At 60.1% G+C, this 16948-nt stretch overlaps 1 protein-coding gene across 8 annotated transcripts in view; it reads left to right on the top strand.

Moving 5' to 3' along the window:
- The first annotated feature begins 8259 nt into the window (after positions 1-8259).
- SARDH (sarcosine dehydrogenase) overlaps positions 8260-16948 on the top strand; it is a 62267-nt gene continuing 53578 nt past the window's right edge. The window contains exons 1-8 of one of the 8 annotated variants that reach the window (XM_053204408.1): positions 8260-8278; positions 9314-9427; positions 9811-9861; positions 11950-12309; positions 13632-13810; positions 14888-15142; positions 15757-15880; positions 16094-16194. In XM_053204408.1, the coding sequence (XP_053060383.1) occupies positions 11979-12309; positions 13632-13810; positions 14888-15142; positions 15757-15880; positions 16094-16194 (990 nt within the window). In that variant the 5' untranslated portion in view covers positions 8260-8278; positions 9314-9427; positions 9811-9861; positions 11950-11978. The other 7 variants (XM_053204407.1, XM_053204409.1, XM_053204411.1 and 4 more) reach the window with 7 other exon arrangements.

The following is a 16948-nucleotide window of genomic DNA, read 5'->3' as shown; positions in this document are numbered from 1 at the left end:
TTGTTTCTCTTGTTTCGATTGTTTTGTTTCCGGTTTGGCCTGTTTGTTTTTTAAGGGAAAAAACAGTTTGTAATTATTTCCTCCAAAGCTCCCATTATATATCTGTGAATAAGAAGGAAGATATTTTATAAGAGCAAGAAAATGATGTATATTTGAGGTTATCGTGAAACGAGGCGTCACGACAACGCAGGATACTGAGAAAACATAATTTAGAACGCTGGTTTTTGTGAATGTTTTGTTTTTGTTTTCCGTTTGTTTTCAAACGTGTTTGGTTTGGGTTTGCACTGCATGAACCCGGAGGGGAGGCAGGCCGGGGGCAGGCTGGGAAGCAGGGGTGGGGGGTTTCGGCAGGAGACAGGATGAGCTCCAGAGGGGCTTTGGACCCGGGGCCTGACATTAGCTGTGAACACTTAGGAGCCCGGTGCATGCGGGTCAGGGGTCTGGGGGTCCCACAGCTGGTGACGACCCCCCAGTGGGACGCAAACTGTACATTTGCCAATAGGTTTTTTCAGACCACGGTTTTTACTGCAAATAAACCTAAGTTCTTTTCTGCAGGAGTGGCTGGCCTTTCATGCCGGGGAGGAGGGAGTGGCTGGATTCTTCTGTCAGTGTCCAGCAGAATCAGCCCCACCTGGACACTGTGAGCCCAGGATGCTGTGGCCTGGGTCAGAGGCCTTGGGGAGGCAAGAGGCTGTGGGTCTGGAATAGATCGTGATGCCAGGGCCACTGCCCGGGCGCCTCCTCCCGGCTGGCCCCGTGCCATGGGCTTCCCACGCCGTGTCCCACAGAATCCTCCCACGGCCATCAGAGACAGTCTTCCCATTTGGGTGGGATTCAACCCTCGCCCTGCCGCCTCTCGGGTATGTCCTTCAGGCCAGCCAGTTTCTTTGTAGGTATATGTTGGAGATAAAAAATAATCTCTCCAGAGAGTGGGTCTATGGCCTTCGACAGAAAATCAGAACAGTAAGGGAGAGATTTATTTCTCCCTCATGGAGACGTAGTCCAGACAAGGTTCCAGGGACCGTTTGGTGCCCCATCCCTAAACCCAGGCCCCTCCCCTCCTCAGCATTGTGCGTCCATCCTCGCTGTGGCCTCATGCTCCAAGGTGGCTGCTGGAGCTCCTGCCATCGAGGCCATGGGCAGAGGCAGAGGCAGAGGTTGGCACAGTGCTTCCCTTTCCCCTCCTTACCCAGAGCTGAGGCACGTGGCCACTCCTGCCTGCAGTGGAGGCTCATACTGACTGCAGGACTTGAGCGGGACACATGGCCTCCCTGGAGAGTGTTGGGGTCCTGTTACTGACGAGACAGGGGCATAGCTGACGGGGTGGGTGACCCGCCCCGGGACCTACCTCAAGGTGGTGAGGATCAAGTGAGAGTTGGAGCCTGGTACACAGCCGGCACTCAGATTTTGTTGCAAACCAGGAGGCCGGTGCCGATGTTTGAGGTGACACAGATAGAGTGTTGGAGCTCACCCAGCCCTGGTCTCCAGGACCCACAGCCCCGGAGTCTGGCTCACTGTGATGCCCCTGAGAACCCGATGGGAGGCCCGCCTTTTCTGGACCAGCCCTCTCTCAATGAGTTTCTCAGGCCCGAGGCCCCGAGAGGCCTGGTTGTCCCAACCCCACCTCCCGAGAGAGCCGGCTACAGTTCTGAATTCTCACGCCCACGTGGGGGATGGACAGGCACAGATGCTCCCTCAGCAGCCCTGGGGTCAGCGGTCCCCGGCTGCCCCAAGCAGGGCCGAGCGAGCTGCAGAGAGCCACGGTGGCCTGAGGGGTGGTGCAGGTGGAATTGGGGGTGCTAGGGGCAGGGAAGCTTCGAGGGAGGGCCTCAAAGCACCTGCTGTGGAGCCCAGACCCAGGAAGAGTGGGAAGCCCCAGGCCTGTTCAAGGGCCCGCGCGTGGACCAGGGTGGAGGCCTGGAGGGAGGAGGAGGCTGCCGCCTGAGGTCACCCTGGGATGTAGGAAAGCTGCTGGGAGCCACACACCCCTGGTCAGAGGGCTTGCTGCCCGCAGGGCTCTCAGGGTGCCAGGGCGCCATGTCCCTTCATCTGACGGTGTGGGCACCCCTGGGTGGGGCAGCCGCAGAGGCCGCCCTGTGGAGCTCTAGGAAAGCTCCCTGGACGAGATGGGAACCACCCACTTTCTGAGGTGAGGAGGACGCCTCTCCCACCGCTGCACCACAAACACAGGAACGCCATATAAAAAGAGAATGCAAGACTGAGCTTGGAACAAGGTGGCCTGTCCCAGAAAGGAGAGACACAAAACCAGAGCAGATACGGGAGCCTATGCCAGGGCAGCCTCGAGGATCTCAAGCCCTCTGGGGTGGAGACCAGGGATTCCAACACTCAAGACACTGGCCCCAGGGCCTCGGAGGCCAGAGCCGGAGCTGGCCTCCTGCGTAAAGCTGGGCATCTCAAGGAGCACCCCCGTCGTGAAAAGGAAATTAACACACCAAATAGGACAAAGGTTTCAATCAGTTTGTTAACTTTCCAGAGGTAAAACAATGTAAAGGCATTGGTTTGCCCCAGGACAAATTAACACAGTGTAGTTAACCCTGGACTTCAAAGATGAAAAATAGAAATTCACAGTGTAGGGGTGCCTGGGTGGCTGTCGGTTGGGCATCCGACTTCGGCTCAGGACACGTATCTCACGGTTTGTGAGTTCAAGCCCCGCGTCGGGCTCTGCGCTGACAGCTCGGAGCCTGTAGCCTGCTTTGGATTCCATGTCTCCCTCTCTCTCTGCCCCTCCCCTGCTCATGCTCTGTCTCTATCTTTCGATAATGAATAAATGTTTAAAAAAAAAAAAAGAAAAATTCACAGTGTAGTCAAGTTAAAAGTTAATGTCATACCAAACAGATTTTAAAGCAAACCAAACAAAAAAAGGCATCACCAGAGTTTTAAAAGGCTTGTTACCTAATGAATTAAACTTGTTTTAAAAGGCTTGTTACCTAATGAGTTAAAATTCTCATTTATTAGAAAAACATGACAGTTTTAAAGTCGTATGCTCCTTATAACATAACCTCAAAATTCATAAAGCAAAATTCACAGAAGAACAGAAAGAATGAGACAAACCCATCATCATACATGGGAAGCTCTAATACAACTTTCTCTTTCTGTCTCTAACTGAAAAGTGAAGCAGACATTGAAACAAAAACAGTAAGAGTAAAATAACCATTAGCTATTGCATATGCAGAATGTTGTGACCCCTTGGAGAGTACACATCATCTCCACGAAGATTTACCTCGTACCGGCCCATAATGCAGATCTCAAAGGATTTCAAGTCACCTTACAGACTAGTTTCTCTCGCCACAATGAGCAAGGGTAGAAATCAGTAATGAAATATATACAAGAAATTTCCATATGTTTGCAAACTAAGAAACGTACTTCTAAATAAAAATCAAAAAGGAAATTATAAAATACTTCAAATTTATTCTTAAAGGATAGAAATATTTGATAGCACAACTTGTAATATACTACTGAAATGGGACTTGACCGGAAACCGGTGACCTTGATAGCTCGTATTGCAAAAGCCGAGGACCGGAGGTAGGCTTTCCCTCTTACGGGCTGAAACAAAACATGACTTCCTTGAACAAAAGTTTTAGGTCTCCATTCAAATTATCTATTTAAAATGGGGCTTTTCCAAGTAGAAAATTACAAATGTATTAAATGTGCACCAATCACAGGGTTTTATAATTGCAGCTCTCGTTTGGATGGCTCCGACTGGCCACGGGGACTGGCTGGCCCCACCGCTGGAGGAGGGGGTCGCGGCGGGGGGGAGGACCCATAAGATTTTACATTTGTGAGTTAGACTCCTGTTCTTTAGTCGTGATTGCTGTATTTCTTTTCTTAACAATTTAGTTTTGATCCTTTAATTTCCCTAGAAAAAGAAAGCCTACATGTGCATATAGGATCTGTATGGGAGTTTTGTTCCCCTGGATTCTCTCTGGATAATCATTCCACATCTTGACCCCTATGTGCCCTTGGGGCTGTGACGAGATGGCTGAAGCGAGACCCCCACACGCAATTCTCTGAAGTCGTACCCCAATGCAAGCCTTGGGCTGTTAGGGTTACAATCTGGCCACAGTTGATGGGCAGCCTATAAGACAAGAGATGGAAATAGCCATTTCTTGCTCACCTAATAGTCTGGGTAGCGACCCAGGCTCACACTGTCAGGGACCTAGGTCTTTCTGAGTTTTCTTTTTGGTCTCCTGGGTGTGACTTCACATGCTCCCAGATGGAACTTTAGCTCCAGCCTTGGAATCCACCTTCCAGCCAATAGGAAGGAGAAGGAGCAGGGAAGGGGCATGACCATCTTTCTTTAAGGACACCTTCTGGCCATAACTTGGCCAGATGGCCACACCTGGCTGCCTAGGGGGCTGGGAAATGCAGTCTTTATTCTGGTCTGATTACCAGAGAAAGATAAGAGAATGGGGGGAAGCAGGAGGTGACAGCAGCCTCTGCCAACGGAGACAGAGACCAGTGGCCATGAGGGGTCCGTGGGGCAAACACAGGCTGTCAGGCCCCCTCGAGGCATGTCTTGGTGGTGGATGGATAATCTTGATTCATGGGGAAAATGCACAGAATGCTGAACTTCCTCAGACGCTCCACAGTCCTTTCCCACTTCGGATATGAACAACACCCTGAATAACTCAATTCACACAAGTGAGCTACACCTGCATCGTGTAGGGAGTAAAGCACACACACTTGGGAGAGAACGTAAGTTTCTATTTCAACTGCCCCAATGGCTTTTTGGTCTGACATTTTTTAAAAACCTTTTTTAATGTTTACTTATGTGTGTGAGAGAGAGAGGGAGAGAGAGAGAGCAGGGGAGGGACAGAGAGAGAGGGAGACACAGAATCCAAAGCAGGTTCCAGGCTCCAAGCTGTCAGCACAGAGCCCAATGCGGGGCTCGAACTCGCAAACCACGAGATCATGACCTGAGCTGAAGTCGGACGCTCAACCGACTGAGCCGTCCAGTCGCCCCTGGTCTGATGTATTTTGTTTCTTAGAACTGTCTTCTGACACCCCCTCTAAACCCCAAACCCTAACCAACGTGCCAAGCGCATGCTTCCAGTTCTCTCCCCGATTAGGGGGCTCAGCGAGTTCAGCAGAAAAGGGACAAAGTGTGTCCCAGGGTGGAGACCGGCAGCCGGGCCAGGTGAGAGCCTCTTGTCTGTGGGCCCCGCACTCTGCTCTGTCGGCTCCCGGGAGAAGCCGCTGTCCCCAGTGGTGGGAGGTCACAGCTTTGTGTCACACTCTAAAGTAGGAATGTGCTGGGCACCACTGAGACATCATGTCACAGGAATACTGAAAGCAGACGATGGGAAAAGATGCACCAGGCAGGTGTCAGAGCGCAGAGAACAATATTGGTATCAGACCAATATTTGCTTTGGGGCAAAAAGCGTTAACGTGTAAAAACAGTGGTGGCCACAAGTGGCTCGTGCTAGGTCCTGTGGGCCTCTTTCCGGCTCTGGGTTCAGCGACTCCCCGCTGGCAGCTTGAACTTGGTGCTGGCGGGAGTATTTACACCAAAGGGATCAGCCAACGCTCCCCACCTCGAGCCAAATGTTAAATATTTAGCAGCACCCCCCCGCCCGGATAAAGAGGTTCATTATTTCATGATAAAAAGGGACAATGAAATGATAAGCTAGAACAATCCTGGAGCTTAATACACTTCACAACAGAGCCTGAAAATCTATAAGAGGAAAGCTGGCCGAATTATGGGGAGAAATGGACACATCCCACTAGGAGAGGGCGCGGCTCAAGCTGATCTCGGAAACTGAGACAAAGCCCATAGCAATCAGGAAGGAAGCTCCCTGCCAGGGGCGTGTTCTGTGAGGACAGCGTGAGAGCCCGAAGGAGCCCAGGATGCCAGTCCCAGTGGGGGGATCCACCTTCCAGTCTGCCTGCGGGTTCCCTCTTGGGGCAATAGTGCCCATCCTGGGTCTGGGTCCTGGTCTGGGGTCCAGCTCTCCCAGGGTGTCATGCTCACATATGGACACCAGGGGGCGGTGTTTCTGTAAAGATTCAGCCTCCTGGGGCGGGGGCGGGGGCCAAGCCCCCCATCCACCGGGAGCTGCTGCCCTGCCTAAGCGTCCAGAGGCCTTTCGGATCCCAGGGCTGAAGACAGCACCGCACAGCCCCCTCACCCTCTGCTCACTGCAAGACCCGTTTCCCTGGGTGGGTTCCTGTTTCCCGGAGCTCTGGCCCCCTGAGCCGGAGAGAGGAAGATTGTCTTTGCCTCGGGCAATACCTGGGGGCTCCCAGTCTTTGGGCAAAGCTCCCAGAGGCCAGCAGGAAATGTGAAAGGGCAAACTGGCAGGGTGGGGACAGTGGCCAACTGGACAGAACAGGCCCATCTAAGTGCATCTGGTGGGGGGGGGGGGGTGGCCCGTGTGGCCCAGCCTCTCAACTTTTCAAGAGGAGCTTGGAAATCTGCATTTCGTGGGCGGGTGTGGGGTGGGGGAGGCCTCCTGACCCCGGGGGTTGTTGATGTGAGAGCCTAGAGGGTTTGGCTGACCTGGCAGGGGGCCTGGCTGGTGTGTGTGTGTGTGTGTGTGTGTGTGTGTGTGTGTGTAGGGGGGGGTCTTGTGTCCGTGGTCACTGCTTTTCCATCTCCAGCTTCCAACAGCCTCTGCAGGGTCTCCTTCTGAAGTTCCGTTCTGTCCCCCTCCCCTGGGCAGTGTGGTGCCTGAAGCTCAGGGTGGCAGCCCCAGGTGACCCGTGAAACCCTCAGTCGGCCTGGCCCCGCAAGAAGGAGCAACCAGTCCCCCCCCCCCCCCCACTACACACACACTATTTCGCTCACAAATACTTTGCGGAACAAATCAGAGTGAAGCGGGAGCCTTGGGGCCCTGCACGGAGCCGCCCACACCCGCTGTGTGGGTCCCAGGGGTGTGGAGGGACCCTTCGGCCTCCCACTGCTGGGAACAGCTGTGCCCAAGTGGCTGCAGCCCTGAGTGTGCGGGGCGGGGAAGGGGCCGCCTGCCTCTGGGGGGAGGACCACCCCTTAGCCCCGGATGAAGAAACACCCTGTTGTCATGAAGCCATGGGGGGAGTTGATGTTTTTGTAGGGTCTCTATTGGAAAAAAGAAAATCTTGGAAGCGTTCTAATTCCAGCCCTCAAAGTCTTTCTGGAAACTTCCCTGCTCCCTGGATTGCCCTGCCTGACACCCCTTGGCTGTGCTGTGCCTCAGTCAACGGCACTGGTCTTTTCTTTTCTCTGAGGTGACACGTGTAGAGCGCTCATGGCTCGTCCCCCAGTGAGGCCCCCGGAGCACCTCGCAGAGGCCACTGGGGCCAGGCTGGGCGCTACCTTCCTCTGGGTCGGATGGCAGTGAGTGCTGCCCTGTTGTTATTTAGTGTCCCTCTTTTGCAGGGCCACGCAGGGAGCTCTCTGGAGGAGGCTCCTCCCCCGGCCCATCCCCCTGCTCCACCTTGGACGTCTGCCCAGTCAGAGGGCAGCCTGCAGACGCCTCCCTCTGTCCTGGTGGCCTGGCCAGCCGGTGGGGGCGGGGCGGAGGGCCGGCCAGGGCCTGTAGGGAGGGCCGCCTGGGCAAGGAGGGTGCTGGCCCAGGTGCATGCAGGCCATGCGGGCAGGGGGCAGCCCGCCAGGGTGTCGGTCCAGGGACAGGGGGAGGGCTGGCACTGGGGGTGACCCCTCACCCTCAAGGGTCAACTGTCACCCTGCTTTGCACCACGGCTCTCTTCAAAGGGCACTGAAAGTAGAAGGTAACATAGGGAAATTTACAAAACTTCCCTAAAACTGACACTACAGGGGTTATAGTCCTTGCGCCCCAGATGGGGAAACTGAGGCTCGGCCAGAGGAGACCAGCCCTGCCTCAGCGTCCCTGGCTGGAGCCTGCCCAGCTCTGGAGCTGTGCCCTCCAGCAGCCTGGGGAGACGAGGTGGCCCATCCACCTGTCCCGGACCCGAGCCGGGCCTGATCAATCACCTATCCTATAGCGCTGACCCACAGCCAGGCCTGGCCCGCCAGCCACCACCCCTTGTCCAAAGTCCAGGGCAACTCTGCTGCTCGCTTGGCTTGGGACAATTTTGCAACCGCCGCTTGTCTCTGAGTGCAGGGCCAGGAGAGGCCCGGGCTGCCTCGGCCGCTGCCTTGGGGCCACAGCAACCGCTGTGTCCCCGGTGCACCTCATGTCTAGTGCTCTGAGGACGCTGTGGCCACGCTCCGTCTTCACTCTGTCTGACCTGTCCTTCGCCTCACTGAGTGACGCAGCCTGTCCCCAGGCTGCTGGCCTGGCCCACCGTGTGCTGAGTGAGCAGGCTGGGCCCCCTGCCCTTGGCCCGAGCACCGTCCAGCGAAGCCTTGCACCTGTGGGGCGACCTTCCTTGGTGGGGGGGCGGGGGGGGGAGAGGGGCGAGCAGGGGAGTGAGTGGTCTCTCCTCTGGGCAGACACTGAACGGCCTAGGTCCAGAGTCAGACCGAAGGCTTCTGTGTGGCCCAAGGCAGGCTGACACCCCTCTGTGGGTCCCAAGGTCCCCAGCAGTCACATGGAGGTAGGCATTCCTGCCCAGGGGAGCTGGGCACTGTGCAGCTGGCAAGCCAGAGGCTCAGGGACATCTCAGAAAGCGACGGAGGGATCCAGGAGTTCTGGAGGGCAGGGTGCAGACAGCCAGACTTTCTGGCTTGCCTCTGAAGGCGGTGGGCACCCCTCCCCCGGGAGCAAGCAAGCCGGAGCTGGACAGGCAGGTGCTTGCGAAGGCCCTGGATCCCCTCCCCAGGGGCCCTCCCGAGCCAGGGGGCCTGGCACAACCCTGTTGCTTACCCAGCACTTTTTGCCCACCTCACCTGTGCTAAGCTCATTTGGGGGCATTGGAGAGCACAGACAGGCACGGGCAGGCAGGGGTGCACGGGGGCACCGGAGCATACCTGTAACCCCTGTTTTAGCGATGAGGAGGTGAGGTCACCCGCCCCAACACCCAGGGTTAATGGGGCCTCAGGGTCCACAGCACTGCTCTGAGGCCCACACGCTTGCGGCCCTGGCAGCCAAGAAGCCAGAGGCGGTGGGCGGTCCCTCCCGGCGGGGTGGGGGGCGGCGACAGGGGCTGGCGGGGCGGGCCAGGGGCGGGCCGGGGGCGGGCAGCCCGGGTCCGGCTGGGAAGCTGCTGAGGAGGAAGGAAGGGACGGCACCCTGCAGCCCCTGGGCCGGGCACTGGCAGGGGGCGCCAAGCGGAGCAGTGGCCGGCTGGAGGTCCCCCCCCCCCCACCCCGGGAGGGGCAGGGCCCGGGCCCTCCCCTGGGCGGGCGGGGTTGGGACAGATCAAGACTTCTCTCCGCCTCTGGCTGCAGGAACTTTCGGGCTGCGAGGGCGCGAGCCCTCCTCCACCAGGCGGAGGCTCCGTCAAGCTCCTTCACCCCACAGCCTCTGAGGAGCGCTCCTCTGGCTCCGGCTTCACAGCTCAGGTGACACTGTCGCTCAAGTCCCCACCCCGTCCTAATGCCCCCGCGCCCTGGGCTGCCCCGCGCCCTCACCCCGGGGAACACACGGGCCACGCTGCTGACCGGGCGGGAGAGGGTCAGCGGGGCGGAGAGCGAGTTCACGTCGAAGCAGCTGCTTCGGGTGGGGGGAGCACCGGCGGCCCCGCGGCACTGGGAGAGCCCCAGGCCCCGTCCCCGCCCCCCGGGAGTCCCCGCGGGTCACCGGAGGGTGGGGAGGGGGCACGTGGCGGCCCCCGGGGCGGGAGGCACTGGAGCTGGCAGGACGGGAGCGGGGAAGCGGGCGCGGGGGCGGATGCCCAGCCTTGAACGTGCCCCACAGCCACGTGACGCCGACTTTCCACTGGCAGGGCGCGGCTGTTGGGGGTTCCTGGAAGATTCGGGCACTTTGAAGACAGAAGGTAAGTTCAGATATGTGCCCGGGGAGCCCCTCTGTGGGCAGGAGGCAGGTGGGCCTTTAGACTGGGGGGCAGAGGGACTGAGATGCCTTGTCGCCCCCACCCCGCTGGGGGGGTGGGGCGCCCCGGCAGCCCTGAGCAGCCGGAGAGCTGGGCCCCTCACCCGCGTCCCCACTGTTGAGGTGTGGCAGCGAGGCTCCCCTCCCCCAGACCAGGTCCCCGGAGAGCCTGCAGGCCTGGGCTGTGCTCGGCCACTCGGCCGCCCTGTGACCTTGGCCACCTTAGACAGCCTTCCAGCACCTTGCTCTCCTCCCCTGTAAAATGGGGACAGCAGTCATACTGACCTGAGAGCATTTCTCGGTTGCTGAAGGAGGAAGTTTGGCACCTGGCACGCTCTTGGAAACAGGTCTACTTTTTATTTTGTTTGTTATTTATTTATTTTTAAATTGTAATGTTTATTTATTATTGAGAGACAGAGAGAGACAGAGCATGAGGATGGGAGGGGCAGAGAGAGGAGGAGACACAGAATCCAAAGCAGGCTCCAGGCTGCGAGCTGTCAGCACAGAGCCCGACACGGGGCTCGAACACGCAAACCACAAGATCATGACCTGAGTTGAAGCCGGACGCTCAACCGACTGAGCCACCCAGGCGCCCCAGAGGTCGACTTTTTAAATTAAATTAACCAGGTCATAAATATCAGTCATGACTATGACTGTAGGTGGCACCCGTGCACCTCACATTCACGACCAAATCCCTCTTGCTTGTCCTACTGACCCCAGAAGGGGGCCTGGGAGGCCCCTCCCAGGGGTCCTGTCCTCCCCGTGGTGGGCAGGATACACCCCCAGGGAGACACCTCTTGGCCCCTTCGCTCCTTAGGAGGTGGGCCTCCTGTCGTGTTCTTGTAATTATGTGACTTTTCTGGTTGCGAGGGCTTCCTGAAGGAGGAGGGATTTGAGGTGAGCCCTGAAGGCCCCTGGGGGACACCGAGGAGGAGGCAGAGGGGCAGGGAGGGGGCTTCCCCTCCCCCCACCCCCCGCCCCCACGCTCCTGTCTGTGTGCCCAGGTGACTCCTTCACCATGGCCCCTGCCCCAGGCCCTCTGGGGACTGACACCTCCCTCGGTCTCCCCCCCACTGCCAAACCTGTCCCATCACCACACCGCCGTGCCGGGGGCTCTTCCTGCAGACCTGTGGGACGCGGGGCGCGGTGCTCAGGAAGATACTCTGCCCCGTGTCCTGAGCCCCCTCCCCCTGCAGCCTGCCTCTCCCCCTCTGGAGGTCATCTCTCTGGGTCCTGGATCCCCCTGACACCAGAGCTCCTGCTTGTCCTCAGCGCTCAGGTCCCCTCCCCCCTCCCTGCCCTCCCTCACCGGTGACCCTACTTCCCCAGGTCTCCTATGGGCCCCCTGCTCCCCACCTCCCCTGTGCCCCTGACACCCCCCATCCCCCAGCCCAGGGCCGGTGCTCTGTCACAGCCCGGTTCACTGTCCATGTCCGTCCACAGAGGGCGAGGAGAGACGGACAGAAGCAGGCCACTGTCGGTGGCAGGTGGCAGGGTTAGCAAGCAAGGGGCCTCGCAACGAGGCCCGTCTCGGGGCCGGGAGACAGTGGGTCTCTGCACCCACCTGCCAGATCTTAGTTTCTACAGCGGCCTTACGGGGCTCAGTCACTCGAACTGTCCAGAGGGTCTCAGCGACGCTTTGCTCCCTCGAGCCTTCGTTCCTGAAAACGGCCCCCGTTGTGGGAACGGGGGCAGAATGTACATTCCCGGGATGGGGGAGGGGGTGAGGGGCCTCTGACTGCCTGGGTCCAGCTCGTGGGTCAACCTGCAGTCATGTCCCCTCGATGACCTACTCCAGCAGCCCGCCCCTGGGCTGGCAGGGACCTCCTGCCTCCCACCACGGTCGCCCTGGGCTCGCCAATGCCCACAGGCCCTCAGTCCCTGAGCACTGGGCTGCAGGTGCACTCGGGGCCCCGGGGAGGCGGAGGAAGGAGGGCCTGGAGGGTATGGGAGGCTGTCCCCCCCGCCCCGGGTATCACCTGGTGCCGCCCCCACCCCTCCACGCCCCAGCCAGCCCTGGCTCTCTCCCCAGCTCCCTGCGGTGCTGAGTCTGGAGTCCCCATGGCCTCGCTGAGCAGAGCCCTGCGTGTGGCCGCCACATGCCCTCGCTGGAGCCGGACGCGGGGCCTGGGGCTGCGCGCCCTGACCGGCCAGGCCGGCCCCACCGCCGAGAAGAGCGTGCCGTACCGGCGGACCCTGAAGGACCCCCAGGGCCCCTCGACGGTGGCCCGGGGCCCAAGCCAGCCCCTGCCCAGCACAGCCCACGTGGTGGTCATCGGCGGGGGCAGCTTGGGCTGCCAGACCCTGTACCACCTGGCCAAGCTGGGCGTGAGCGGGGCAGTGCTGCTGGAGCGGGAGCGGCTGACCTCCGGGACCACCTGGCACACGGCAGGTAGGGGCCGGGGCAGGGGGTGCTGGAAGGGGCTGGTTCCGGGTTGGCAACCCGAGGCAGCCGCACTGGAGGAGGAGGGACAAGGAAGACGCGGGTTCACCCGAAGGTGGGGGGGGCCCTCCTGGCCCCCCACGTCTCTGAAGAGCAGAGGTGGGGAGGAGGGAGCAGGGCTGCCACCGGAGCTGGGGGCCCAGACCGCTGTCTGTTCCGAGAGCGGACACCCCTCCCCAGACAGAGCCACCGTGGATGAGGGGGGTCCTCCGGCGGGTCTAGAGCACAGACGGGGGAGGAGCCATCGGGGTGATGCAGAGCGGTGTCCTCCGTGGGCACCAGGTGCGTCCGTGAGTCTCAACCTGCCAGCTAACCAGTGGGCACGCATGAAGCGCCTACGGTATGCACGCAGCCGACCCTCTGCCTTAACCCCGGGTCCTGGGTTAAGTTTGCCAGTTTCTGGGAGGTAAACACCCCCACCTTGGCTAACGTCATGCTGCCAGCGTGAGGTCACTGGACGTGGAGTTGGGAAGCAGTCTGGGCCTCGCGCTCAGGCCTGCACACCGCTGCCTCCGCCTTCCCACCGTCCCGTCGCTGTGAGACCGGCCTCAGCCCTGGCCACCCACGCCCCACACTCTGCTCTGAATGGAGCAGCTTTGCTGCTCGACAGCCTGCACCTGGGCTTCTCGGTCCTGGGTCGGGGTCCTGGCCCCATCGTCACCTGCTCTGCTGTCCCGAGAGTGGAACTGTTTGGTGCCATTTAATGTCACCGTAAACTAATCATGCTGACCCCAGGGGGCTGTTCTGTCAGCCTGTGACAGGCTGAGCCCTGGGCTTGGCACGCAGAAAGTGTTCGTAAATAGGACCTTCGATAGTGCCACAATCTGAGGTGCCCAGGGGCCAGGAGCCCGGTCCCCAAATCATCTTGGACCCTGTGATTTGTTTTTAAATTTTATTTATTCTTAGAGAGAGAGAGAGAGAGAGGGAGCGTGCACAGTGGTGGTGGGGTGGGGGCGGAGAGAAAGAGAGAGAATCCCAGGAAGGCCTCTCCCTGTCAGCACAGAGCCCGACGTGGGGCTCAAGGTGGGGCTCGACCTCACGAACCACGAGATCGTGACCTGAGCCCCAGTCGGATGCTTAACCGACCGAGCCCCCCGGGCGCCCGGCGCTGTGATTTCTTGCTCATCTGCCTCTCCAAGTCCCCCATGGCCTTCAGAGAAAGACCCAGGCCCGCCGCCTGTTCTTTGGGAGCCCGGGGCCTGCCGGGAGGGAGGAAGGGGTGCCCCACCGCCTTGCCAGGAACTGATGGTGCCCTGCCCCTTCCCGGCCAGGCCTGCTGTGGCAGCTTCGGCCCAGCGACGTGGAGGTGGAGCTTCTGGCCCACACCCGGCGTGTGGTGAGCCACGACCTGGAGAAGGAGACGGGGCTGCACACGGGCTGGATCCAGAATGGGGGCCTCTTCATAGCATCCAACCGGCAGCGTCTGGATGAGTACAAAAGGCTCATGTCGGTGGGTGGGAGCTCGGGTGTGGCCCGGTGGGGGGGGGGGGGGGCGGGGACGGGACAGCATGGCTCAGGGAAGGAGCCCTTGCTGGCGGGCCACCTGGGACAGGCGAGCCTTGGCATGCTCGCCTTCAAAATGGGACCGTGTTGTGGAGCACGGTCGCCGAGCCCCGGACACAGGGGAGGCCCCACAGTGGAGCTGTTACCGTCACCGGGCTGTGCTCAGGGGAGGCAGGATCAGTAGGAGGTCGCATTCACCAGGAGGCGTCCCCGACAAGGAGAAAGCTTTATGCTGCTGAAGAGCCTTGTATTGAGGTGGGGACATGGGTGAGGCCGGCTTCTCCCGCCATCTGTCCCCTTATAGAGCACCGACTGAATGCCCGCTCAGGGCGCAGTGAGCAGTGTGGCCAGCAGGGGCTCATTGTCACAGGGATGCTGAGTCCCCTGGGACCCCAGGCTGCAGGCAGGGGCAGCTGGCTTCACCAGGGCAGGTGTGGGTTCCTGGGCAGAGGCGCTGGCCCCATTCAGCCTCATCCTGCCCCTGGGCTCGCTCGTCAGCTGGGACCGAGGCCTCCAAAGAAAGCCCCAGCCCCAGCCCCAACCTTCTAGCCCAAGTTCCCAGCAGCTCCCTGAAGCCTCAGCCACTTTCATTCTGAGACAGAGAATCCGATTGGCTCAGCTTCTTTCTAGTTGGGTGGGGCCTGTCCCCTTGTGATACCTGGGGACACTTGATTGGCTGCCCGTGGGCCAATCAAATGTGCCGGTGTGGCCAGTCCTGCTAAGCCAGGGGCCTGGGACCCAGGATCGGGTTGGCCTCCTGGGAGCTGGTCCGACTGGGGAATCTGGTCCTCAAGCCCAAAATGTTTGTTTCTGTAAGAAGCCCCTTCCTCACCAGAGACTGGTCTGAGCCCGTTAGGGGTGTCAACCACATAAGCCATTATCACCCCATGTCCCCAGGGGAACTTCCTGGAGGAGGCAAGGTTGGAGCTGCAGCTCGGAGGCCCAGAGGCCCAGACCGGGAGGAGAGCGGCCAGAGGATATCTGCTCCCCGAGGACTGACTTACCTGCCTTTGGGTCCCTCTAGTTGGGCAAGGCGTATGGCGTGGAGTCGCACGTGCTAAGCCCGGCCGAGACGAAGGCACTGTACCCGCTGATGAACGTGGACGACCTGTATGGGACCCTGTATGTGCCGCATGACGGTACGATGGACCCGGCCGGCACGTGTACCGCCCTCACCAGGGCTGCTGCTGCCCGGGGAGCCCAGGTACCAAAGGCCGTCTGGCCCTGTGCCCCCTGCTCCTGGCCCCAGGAACCCCAAGAGCCCAAGGAAAGGAAACAGGTGCCATTCTCTCTGCTGTGTGACCTTGGGCCGGGGACAGCCTCTCTGAGCCTTTTGATCTGCCCCTGCAAAGGTGGGCGGTGCCTCGGGGAATGTCAGCCCTCCTTCCTTCCCCGAGGCTCTGGCCGTGCTAGACAAGGGAGTCCTCTCCGGATCTCTTCTTGTGTTTCTCGTCTTTTATGACATAAACACAGAGTTGTAGAACTTATTGGAAAGGACAGAAAAGCAAAAGAGAAGAAATGAAAATCACCCAGAGGGAAAAAATGTTGAGATTTTAGTTTGACCCCAAATTCGTGTTTAGGAAGATACACTTGTATACAACGTGGAAGCAAGCCACACTGATCGGTGACCTTTTTACCGAAGGACTAGACCACAGACACCTGTTAGCGACTCGAGCCTTGCTTTTTAAAAGCCACTTTGTGAGAAAGAGCCCCGGGTCTGGGATCAAGTTCCCCAAGTCAAGGAGCTCCTGGGGCTAGTTTCCAGCGCCATGGTCTCCCCACTTCCCCGACGGTGCCCCAGGTCCCGTCCAGGCGAGGCGGGGGGACATCAGGGGTGATCAGCACCCTCGGGGAGCCCTGCATGGCTCTGGAAGCAGCCCCTCTCGCCCCCAGGTCATCGAGAACTGCCCCGTGACCGGCATCCGTGTGCGGACCGACGACTTCGGGGTGCGGCGGGTCGCAGCCGTGGAGACAGAGCACGGCTCCATCCAGACGCCCTGCGTGGTCAATTGTGCAGGTGAGCAGGACTGTCCCCTGGCTCTCGGGTGGCCACGCTGGCTGCTCCCTCAGCCGGGCCTTTCTCGGGGGGGGGGGGGGGGGAAGGGAGGGGCCTGGGTGTGACGTAGAAGAACCGCCCTGGGACAGAGGTGCCTGCCCAGGCGCCCCGCCCCACCTGGCTGGCCACCCTTCCAGGCATAGCAGTGCTGACCTATCCCTGCTCTGCCCGCAGGAGTGTGGGCCAGCGCTGTGGGCCGGATGGCCGGAGTCAAGGTCCCGCTGGTGGCCATGCACCATGCCTACGTCGTCACCGAGCGCATTGAGGGGATCCAGGTACATAGACTGTGGGAGGCGCAGGGACCTGGCTCTGAGCCCTAGCACTTGGCAGGGGGCTCGCCACCCTGAGCCTCAGCCACCTCATCTGTGAAATGGGCATCATAACCCCGGGTGTTTGGGGTGGGGTAACGGTTAAATGAAGTAACACGGGTGTGACCCTGCTGGTGCTGACCCCCTTGACCCTCGGAGCACAGCCCCGCACTGACGCCCAAGGTTGTCCTGCCTGGTGCAGTGAGTCAGTGCTTTGCCATGTTCTGTGCCCCAGGTACCTCTTCGGGGGACCCCCGTGTGTCTGCGTCCCCCAGATATGCCCCGGGTGCCAGTCCTGGCACGGATTCCCCACCCTCAGGTCCTCCCCAAGGGAGACCCCTCCACCCCTCCAGCCCTCCGTCCTTCTACCCCTTCATCCCTCCCCCCTCCTTCGCCTCTCCCTCCCTCCACCCCTTCACCCCTCCTTCCACCCCTCCCTCCAGCCCTCCAGCCCTCCACCCTCCATCCCTCCATCTTTCTACACCTTCATCCCTCCCCCCTCCCTTTCTCTGCTCCCTCCCTCCACCCCTCCACCCCTCCCTCCTTACCTCCCTCCCTCCCCCCCTCCACCCCTCCCTCCAGCCCTCCACCCTCCAGCCCTCCATCCTACCCCTCCACACCACCCCCCTCCCTTCGCCCCTCTCTCCCTCCACCCCTCCCCCTCCCCCTCCCTCCGCCCCTCCCTTCCTCCACCCCTCCACCCCTCCCCTTCCTTTTGCCC

This window comes from Acinonyx jubatus, chromosome D4 (assembly GCF_027475565.1).
Source record: "Acinonyx jubatus isolate Ajub_Pintada_27869175 chromosome D4, VMU_Ajub_asm_v1.0, whole genome shotgun sequence".
NCBI lineage: Eukaryota > Metazoa > Chordata > Mammalia > Carnivora > Felidae > Acinonyx > Acinonyx jubatus.
This window is presented reverse-complemented; position numbering and strand designations above follow the sequence as displayed.